This window comes from Abrus precatorius, unplaced genomic scaffold, assembly GCF_003935025.1.
Source record: "Abrus precatorius isolate BTA unplaced genomic scaffold, Abrus_2018 Scaffold11, whole genome shotgun sequence".
Lineage (NCBI taxonomy): Eukaryota > Viridiplantae > Streptophyta > Magnoliopsida > Fabales > Fabaceae > Abrus > Abrus precatorius.
In genome coordinates, this window is record NW_020874303.1 from 16,965,706 (window position 1) to 16,975,295 (window position 9,590).

At 29.4% G+C, this 9,590-nt stretch overlaps 1 protein-coding gene across 3 annotated transcripts; it reads left to right on the forward strand.

The window, feature by feature from the left end:
* Positions 1 to 2,379: 2,379 nt before the first annotated feature.
* Positions 2,380 to 7,242, forward strand: LOC113854729 (alternative NAD(P)H-ubiquinone oxidoreductase C1, chloroplastic/mitochondrial). Of its 3 annotated transcripts, XM_027485915.1 has the most exons (12): positions 2,380 to 2,433; positions 2,576 to 2,636; positions 2,816 to 3,018; positions 3,166 to 3,261; positions 4,019 to 4,085; positions 4,175 to 4,358; positions 4,764 to 4,857; positions 4,970 to 5,182; positions 5,904 to 6,272; positions 6,377 to 6,453; positions 6,536 to 6,639; positions 6,740 to 7,204. In XM_027485915.1, the coding sequence occupies exons 2-12, from the start codon at positions 2,582 to 2,584 to the stop codon at positions 6,877 to 6,879; spliced, it is 1,602 nt and encodes a 533-aa protein (XP_027341716.1). In that variant the 5' UTR covers positions 2,380 to 2,433; positions 2,576 to 2,581; the 3' UTR covers positions 6,880 to 7,204. The 3 variants fall into 3 exon arrangements, with proteins under 3 accessions (XP_027341716.1, XP_027341715.1, XP_027341717.1); XM_027485914.1 differs by lacking the exon at positions 2,380 to 2,433 and having other exon boundaries at positions 2,445 to 2,636; positions 6,740 to 7,242; XM_027485916.1 differs by lacking the exons at positions 2,380 to 2,433; positions 2,576 to 2,636 and having other exon boundaries at positions 2,910 to 3,018; positions 3,144 to 3,261; positions 6,740 to 6,946.
* The last annotated feature ends 2,348 nt before the right edge of the window (positions 7,243 to 9,590 follow it).

The window sequence follows — 9,590 nt, forward strand, 5'->3', positions numbered from 1 at the left end:
TTGTTATTTTAAGTAATTAAAAATGTTTTATGGAATATATTTTATATTTTATATTTGAAATTTTTTAAGGTACTCGATAATTGCATGTAATAATGAAATCAATTTATTGATAAGGGTAAACGTACATTTGAAAAACTGACTTTCCAATATCTTGTCAATATACATTCTTTCACAAACGAAAAAAAGTAAAAATAAATAAATGAAATATATATATAAAGCATTTTAAGTGAGAAAAATTTGTAACTATAAAAAGTGAGAAATATTAATAATAAATATATATTTTTCTCTCTTGCTAATTATTTTATTCAATAGCTATTATTAATGTCTCTCACTTAAAATATCTTTTATATATATATATATATATATATATATATTACAAGGTAAATTTATTATCTATATATAAACAAATTAAATATAAAATTACAACTATGAGTTGAGTAGAGTAAAAATATAAAATTATTTGTTTTCATACACAAATTCAGAAAATATAATGTTTTATTAAAATAAAAAAAATTCAAATACATGTGTCAAATGAGGATAATTTTACACAAAGAAAATGTGGGCCAAGAACTAAAAATTATTAAAATAGAATAATGCTCCACAAATGAACTAATATCCAACAATATTAATGCACATGTTTATATGTCAACATATAATGCATATCACACTAATTATACGTATATAATGTAACAAGTTAGAGAGTTTATTAAGTCAATTGAAAATACAATAATATAACTTGGAGTTTATTACTAATGTTGCAAAGATATTAATAGAGAAATTAACAAATAATAACATTCTAGCAAAATTATTAATTATAAAAAATATGCTGTAAATTATAAAATAAATTTTTATGAAAAAATTATACGTTTATTTTATAAGTAGTTTTTTTTTATACTTTTTGGTTACAAAATTTTTAATTGGTAAGTGAAATTTATTAATTAGTTTGTATTTTTTTTTATTTGATAAGATTCAAATGATAGTGAGATTATTGTTGTAATAATTTTTTATTTTATATTTTTTTAGTTAAAAAATACGTTAATGTCCTTTTATCTTTGAGATATTAAAGAGTCATAACAATTATCAATTTAAAAAAAAGTATAAAATACCTTTTCAAGGATACCCACAACAAGTAATTTTTTGTATAAAATATTAAAATACTTGTAAATGGTAATGGTATAATAAAAAATATTAAATTTATTAAACTCTAAAATAACACATAAAAAGAAACAATAATTTTCTAAAGGAGTGATATAAAAAAAAAGTGTTTAGTATAATATCTATAAACTTAAGAAATTATTATATAGTTTTTTTAAATTAACGATTGTGATTTCTTTAATATCTTAAAAGATAAAATAGTACTAACATCTTTTTTAACTAAACCATTACTCTATTATTTATTAATATAAAATTAAAAATTAGAATTGTTCCACGTATAAAAAAAGATATCAAAATTTCTTAGTTACTTAAAGTACTACCGAAAATTTTATTTCTATATATTTATTATAAGATAGAAAATTAATTATTACAAAAGAAAAAATAATAATAAAACCAAATCACAAATTTTTTTCTAATTTTTTTATATTATTCATAAAATTAATTTATTTATAGTATCTAAAATTTACGAGTAAGATTATCACCGAAAAATTAATTAATTTGAAAAGAGAAATGTAAACTTAAAAACTAGATAAGAATTTTTATACGAGGTAAGATATTAATTTTTTTAAGTTAAGTAAAATAATCTTAAGTGATAGATAAAAATGAATGGAAAGAATTTCAATTAATGTGATATTAAAATAATAAAAATTGTGCTAAAAATAACATTATTATTATTGTTATTATTATTATTATTATTATTATTTAATTTATGCAACTGATCATATTAAACATGACAGAAGAAATCATTATTGTAATTTCACCAACCTAATATCAATGTGTCATTAAATTAATGTTTTAAGAATATTAAATACTAGCAATGGATTATTCATTTCAGTATTAGTGTGTTACCACAAATCAAGATTTAAAAACATTTTAAATCCTACCCAATACTTATAAAAGAACTCGGTTAATTAGGGGTAAAATTTATGGACGGGTTGTTGTATAAATAGATTCTAAAGTAGTAATATTTGGTTATAATAAATTGTTTAGTTAAATTTAGAAAAATCTTAGAATAGAAAAATAAAACATTTCTTATACTTTTTTCTATAACGTGTGCGGAATAAAATGTAAATATTCATTTTATGTAAAAATGTAAAATATTTCATATAGACATTAATTACAACAAATATTCTTAGAATGTAAATGATTTTTCGTAAGAGTCCAAACGTAAAGTTTTAATACACATTAGAAATGAAAACGGAAAAACGGAGTTAAGTGTGTTGTAATGTAGCGACACTTGAAGAGAGTAGAAAGCGTGGAAGCAGAATAGCCCTATAGGTATTATTAGGTAGCGAACAAGGCTAACCTCATTTCTTCTACATTCTCTTCCGTTTGTTTCCCTCACGCTTGTTCTTGGCCAATCATAAGTCAATTCAGTGACTCAATTTGAATTTGGTTCCATCTGCTTTTCATTTCTCAGATTAGAATGTCACACATTGCTTTAACTGCATCAGCCACACTTTCCGCCGTTGCTTTTCACCGTATGCTCTCTTCTTCTATCTCCATATTTATTTATCATATTACTCACACATCGCTCATTGTTTCGAAGCTGAGAAGAAGTGAGGGAAAATTATTGGTGTTTTTTCTTTTTTACTTTTAATTATTACTATCAATTCGATTTCATTGCGTCTTTGCATGAGCATCCTTTTGGCTGTTGCAGGTAGAGCGAAGCGATGGAGCACGCTATTTCCGAGTTTTCGGAGATGCAGGGGAACCGGTTCGTCTTTGTATGCAAACTCTTCCAGGAAACGCTTGCAACTGCGGTTTTTTGCGTCGGGGAGAAGTAGCGGCAATGGAGGTGTTGCGGAGGAGATATCTGAAGCCGAAAAAGAGACTACGAATTTCGTTTGGCCTGATAGCAAGGTTTCGAAGCGTTACTTTTTCTGTTTTTAATATCGGATTTGTATGGAGTTTGTTTGCATGTGTGATTGGCTTGGGATCCCTGAGTTCCTGATTTATGTTTGAAATTTCATGTTTAAATTGAGTAGAGAAACAATTATCTGTTTGCAGAAGCCTAGGGTGTGCATATTAGGCGGTGGATTTGGTGGTTTGTACACTGCTTTAAGGTTGGAATCACTGGAGTGGCCTGAGGATAAAAAACCACAGGTTAGTTGTCATTCAAGATTGTGAACTTTTATTTCGTATCACATAGCAGGTTCCTTAGATCTCCAATGTCTATTGGTTTGATAGCCATGGAAAGTTTGTCATTGCTTGTGGTCGTATTATCTCTGTATGCTTTTTTAATGCATTGGACACATGAAAGCATGTTACCATGATTTTTTTCCTCCCCTTTTTATTCTTTCCTACTCAAGTAATTTGTTGAAAATATTACTTGACCCTTCATACAAGAACTTATTTAATGTGCTAATGAAATGCATTTCCCACACTTCACTCCACTTTAGAATGAATGGAACCTTTTAGAATTACGATATTAAACTAGGATGCGGTTAATGCTGATATGTGAACATGTTAAGGAATATGGATTATGGCATAATAAAATTAAGATTTGCTGTTGAATATTCATCCTGTACTCTACTTATTTGCCTTTGTTTTAAGGTATATCGTTATATTCACTAGGAATGGTTTAATTCCTAGGTAAAAGGAACTTAGTGGCCGCTTAGGCTGTCTCAGTACATTTACCAATGGAACAAAAGGGAAAAAAACCACAACAGAACCTTTAACATTTGCAAATGTCTGTCTTGATCAGAAATTATTTTCTTCTTCTCATGCAAGTTGCTTGTACAATTATGATTATGATGTCTTATATCCATGATCTCTGACTTAATCGTTATATTTTTCTGTACACTTTTTCGTTTACTTGTGGATATTTAAATAGAAAAAATCTTTATCGGACATGAAACAGATTGTTCTTGTCGACCAGTCTGAGCGTTTTGTTTTCAAGCCAATGTTGTACGAGCTTCTATCTGGAGGTATACATTATTAAGCCTAACCAACAACTGCGCTTTTTATTCCCCTTTATTCCAAAGGTGATTCAACAGAATTACATTATGACATGCAGAAGTGGACGAATGGGAAATAGCTCCTCGTTTCTCAGATTTGCTGGCAAACACTAGTGTGCTGTTCTTCAAAGATAGAGTAAAATTTTTGCTTCCCTCTGATCATTGGGGAATGAATGGATCCAAAACATCTAGTTGCGGAGGAACAGTTCATCTTGAAAGTGGCCTTCTTATTGAATATGACTGGTACAAACTACACTATTTAAGTACATCAGTGTATCCTGGCAGCAATTTTGTTTTATACAGTGCTTAAGATGATATGTTTTTCTATGGGTCTGTATTCTTCATATTACCCAGTTCAATTTGTAAACAATGAGCTGCCTAATGCCTACTACTTGCGTATTTATTTTGTTAATTTCTTGTGAACATGCTTAAGCTTATGCTTCTCATGCTGATTAGGATGGTTGGGCAGGATCCTTTTGATGTAGTTTAGTGAAATGTTCCTCTATGTACTAAAATAACCTGCAAAAGAAAAATGAATTTGTTTAATGTTAAATAAAATACATTTGTAGTGTTTTGAATCTTTTGATAAATAAAATTATTCTTTTCTGTTGATTTGAACTTTTACATTTCTTCATGCTGGACAGCCAGGCTGGTTCTTGCATTGGGAGCTGAAGCTAAACTAGATGTTGTACCAGGAGCAGCAGAATTTGCAATTCCTTTCTCAACACTAGAGGATGCACGTGTAAGTGCATGATAGGGTGGATCAATTATATAATATCTCAAGACTAATAGACTGAGTCAATATCTTGCAATTTTTATACCTCATTGATTTACATGCCGGTTTCTTGTTGCAGAAAGTCAACTACAAATTAACAGCATTAGAGAGAAAGACCTTTGGTAAGGACTTCCAAATTAGTGTAGCTGTTGTTGGTTGTGGTTATTCTGGAGTTGAATTAGCTGCAACACTAGCAGAGAGATTACATAATAGAGGAATTGTGAGAGCAATTAATGTTGAAACAATGATTTGCCCAAATGCCCCACCTGGCAATAGGGAAGCTGCACTAAAAGTAAGTTGTTTAGAGTTTACATTTTATGCTCACTAGAACTTTGATATCTGTTTTGTATAAGTCAGAAAACAATTTGCAATTATATATCAAGGCAAACTGATCTTTGCTTAAATGTAACCCTCATTATACAAGGCAAGAATTAGGTTTGCTGAATTTAATGTTCCATCCTTCTGTCAGCAGGAACAAGGGTGTGCCGTTTGCCTGCTTCTAATTTTAGTTGGACTTGAATGTTCAGATTCAAACAATTTTTTTCGTGAGCTTGGTGATGCCTAAGTAAACATCTTTATTTTTTATGAGGACTTAATTTTTTATTAATAATTTTAAAAGTCCTCATTAATTTTTTAAAACACAAATAGGTCCCCGTAACTTGAAACTTGTAAGCAAATCTTTGTAATTTTTAAAATTCCCTTCTTTTTACACTATAGGGACTCAATTACAGGTTTTAAACTATACGGAGTTATTTAAACTATAGTAGTATAATCTAATTGTTTGCCTAAAACATTCTGAAGAAGAAATTCTCAGCAGTTTGAAATTATGAAATTTCCTTTCATGTAACTTCACTCCTGGCATTGAAAAACTGAATGTTTTGGAAACACCTACTTGAAGTCCTGCTCTAGTTTTTGCATGCCATTCAATTGTGTATTCCTCTAGGTCCATTACCAATGTTATTGCAAATAATGCTTATGGTTTCTGAAAGGAAACATCATGCTATGGATGCCAGGTTCTTTCATCCAGAAAGGTCGAACTTTTATTGGGTTATTTTGTCCGCGGTATTCAGAGGCTCAGTGAATTGGAGTCTTCAGAAGTAGTACCTGATACTGAGAAATATATACTGGAGCTGCAACCTGCCGAAAGGGGAATGCAAAATAAAATCATCGAAGCAGATCTGGTATTGTGGACTGTTGGAACCAAACCTCCTCTTCCTCAGCTGGAACCTTCTGATGTACCATTTGTAATTCCTCTTAATGCCCGAGGACAAGCTGAAACAGATGAAACACTTCGTGTTAAGGGTCACCCTCGAATATTTGCCCTTGGTGACTCTTCTGCATTAAGGGATTCAAATGGAAGGATCCTTCCAGCCACTGCACAGGTGCAACTGCTGTTTGATATCCCATGTGCTGATACTATGATATGTATATAAATAATGAGGATACTATCAACTTTGTTTTCTGATTGTTTTCCTTCACCTTGCAGGTTGCATTTCAGCAAGCAGACTTTACTGGTTGGAATCTATGGGCTGCAATCAATGGGCGTCCACTTTTGCCATTCAGGTATTATTGCATTCCAAAGTTGTTTAATTATTCTGTAATCTACACACTCCTAATGCTATATTTGTTCTTAATTGGTTGCCAGGTTTCAGAATCTGGGTGAGATGATGACCCTGGGAAGAAATGATGCCACCGTTTCTCCGAGTTTTGTTGAGGGTCTAACCTTAGAAGGTTCTATTGGTCATGCTGGTAAGTTGGCCTCATGCAGTCTGCGTCATTCTTCATTATGTTAGTTATTACCCATAAAATAAAGAAGAATAAACAGGTTTGAGCTGTTCTGTTTTTGCAGCGAGGAAGATAGCTTACTTGATAAGGTTACCAACGGATGAACATAGGCTTAAAGTGGGGATCAGCTGGCTTACAAAATCTGCAATTGATTCTGTGTCATCGCTACAGAGTACCGTGTACAAGGTCCTTTCGGGCTCATAGCCCATTCAGATTGCTGTATATAGCGTGGCTAAGTATTTTTATTTAGATGATACAGAATATATCAGCCATGGCTTTGTTCCTTGTATCACAGAGGACTGTATGTAGGATGGATATCAGAGATACATGATCGAGTAAAGCGGTTATTGATTAAAAAAAAATATATGGAAAGGTTTTTTGGGGGTCCAGAATTAAAAGGATTTGTGTTATTCAATTTTACTCCCCCCATCTAGCAATTTTTGAGAGGGATTTTGATAACACTGTTACATTGGGCTTTTGTAGAAATAAAAATTTGACAGAGGGACCCATCATCTCTCAACTTTGTATGGAAGTTAAGGACCTAAAAAAGAACTTCGCAAGAAAGTTAGCAATGAATGTCTAATAGTTTCATTCTAATCAGCGTATCTGGCTCTAACCGGATTCCTTTTCTCAAATTTTCCAGTAAAGCTTATTTTTATCAGTCAACTTTCTCAATTGTTTTTAAAATATTTTATATTCATCTTGTATTACTAAATACATAAAATATACATGAATGTTACATTTTGTCATTAACACGATGCATTAAATGGAATTGATTGTGAATTTAATGGTGTTTAACAAGTGTTAGAAACACTAATATATTCATTCTAATGTACTTTTATTTATTAAAAATTATAAAAGTATGGGATAAAAATTATTAAATTGAAAGTGTGATTTACATGCTTTTTGTGGATTTTAATTAATTTAACTAATGATAAAGAGTGTTAAATATTATGTTATATTGTTTTTATAATAATATTAGCAGTCAATTTTAAGTATACACTAATAATAATTTTATTAAGAATAAAGTATTGATTATTTTTTAATGTAATATTTACGTTTTTAATCATAGAATAAATGAATAGAATAATATCTTTCACTATCACCTCAACGTTAATTATGTTATCATGTCGAAGAAATTATTAATATTTAATATGAAATAGAAGTACACTATTCCATAATATTTAAATTATATTGTATTTTCCTTTTGTAATAGCTTGTCCTCAAAACTTCCGTAACCAATAGCATCATTATTTCAAAATTACGAAGAATTCAACCACTTGAAGAGTCAATTTTATTGATATTTAGTTAATGGAAAGGTTTGTTGTTTTTCCTTGGAGGAAATCCACGTGAAGTCAACGTCATTCCGAATCAGCCTAATTTTCTCATTTAGGGTCGCCAAGGTAGGTGGCACAGATCACATGCTTATCGATCCAGAAAGATCCTAAATATTAGTACAATTCATTTCCTACTTATTTTGATCAAGAAAGATTCTAATTCAAGCCACACATTCCACATCAATATTTTTCAAATGCTATTTTGAATTTGAACCTGAGTTAACACTTAAAATTTAACTTTTAAGTTGAAAACTGTTTTTACCTTTATAAATTTTATTTAAGTTGTATCCATAGTTATGTGAAATATCAATAAATTCCAATTCAATTCTTTACTTAGAAGTTACAAGATCTTCGTTAATTTTATCAAACAAAAGCTAAGTTGTTTTTGAAGCAAGGCAATGTCCCTCTAGAAGTTTCAATATCTTCTTACACTTTTCTTTTAATCCAAGAAATAGTCTAAGAAAGTGGATAAAGTTTCGTGTCTTGCACTTAGAACTAAAATTTGGAGGGAGAGGGCAAAGTCTGCTCTGTTCATTTGATTGATTCCAATTTGCAAAGCACAAGTTATCACTATATATATATATATATATTGCCCTTCTCATTTTTCCTCAATTGATTAGCTTTTTTTTTCTCAACCGTCGCCATCTAACATTAGTTATACGTCACATCAACTTGAGTATGAGGTAACTCACATTACTTGCATGTGTAACAAGGCATAGGATCATTTTTTTTATTTTTATCTTCAAAGTTTTAAATTTTTCAATAATTATTAATCTCACCATGAATGCTTTTTTATGCGTTTAACTGAACCAAATGAATAGCGTGTGGAATAGTTTTCTTTCAAGTGTGAGCCTTTTAAAGTTCTTACCAAAACCATTGTTAGCGTATGGGTTATATTTCATTTCATTGGATAAACAAAAAGACGTATTTAGATCCATTTTTATATTAATTAAAGAAGGTTTATTAAAAGTAAATGAGTGATACACTTTTGTTATCATGTTTGAGTGCTGTGAAGTCCAATGACACTTTCGAAGAATAGCTTTGAACTTTTGCAGATACTATGAGAGGCATTCAATGCCGAATTTATCAATTTCTTCAACCTAACATCAAATGGATCCACTTTATCATCCTTATACAATAGTAGTAATTTTTAGGACCATAAGTGATATATCTTTTTAAAGATTTATATAATTTTTTTTAATATTCTAAAAATAAGAAAACAACAAAAAAACAAACTGAGATAAAAAAAATGTGAATTTAAATTAAAAATAATATTCTTCATCCTTATTTTATTTTTATTAAAAAAACATAATTATTTTTATATTTTCTTTCTTCTCATTTGTAAAATTACACAAAGTTGATAATCTAAATTACTTAACCTGGTCGATGGACACACTATCACATCAAAGAAGGATTTATACAATTATTTAATTACAATGATTTTATTAATTATTATATTAAAAGAAATAGTTCAAAATAAATGATTAATTTTTTTATTAAAAATATGATAAAAATATATTGATAATTTTAAATATTATATTTAAATTTTTTATTTTTATAATTTAATATAGAAGTTTT

Bases quoted from the DNA above. Each gene is read 5' to 3' on its own strand.
- LOC113854729 (XM_027485915.1), top strand. From the start codon at position 2,582: ATGTCACACATTGCTTTAACTGCATCAGCCACACTTTCCGCCGTTGCT. The intron at 4,858-4,969 runs GTAAGTGCATGA...TTCTTGTTGCAG, and splicing joins CAACACTAGAGGATGCACGT to AAAGTCAACTACAAATTAAC. The intron at 6,640-6,739 runs GTAAGTTGGCCT...CTGTTTTTGCAG, and splicing joins AGGTTCTATTGGTCATGCTG to CGAGGAAGATAGCTTACTTG.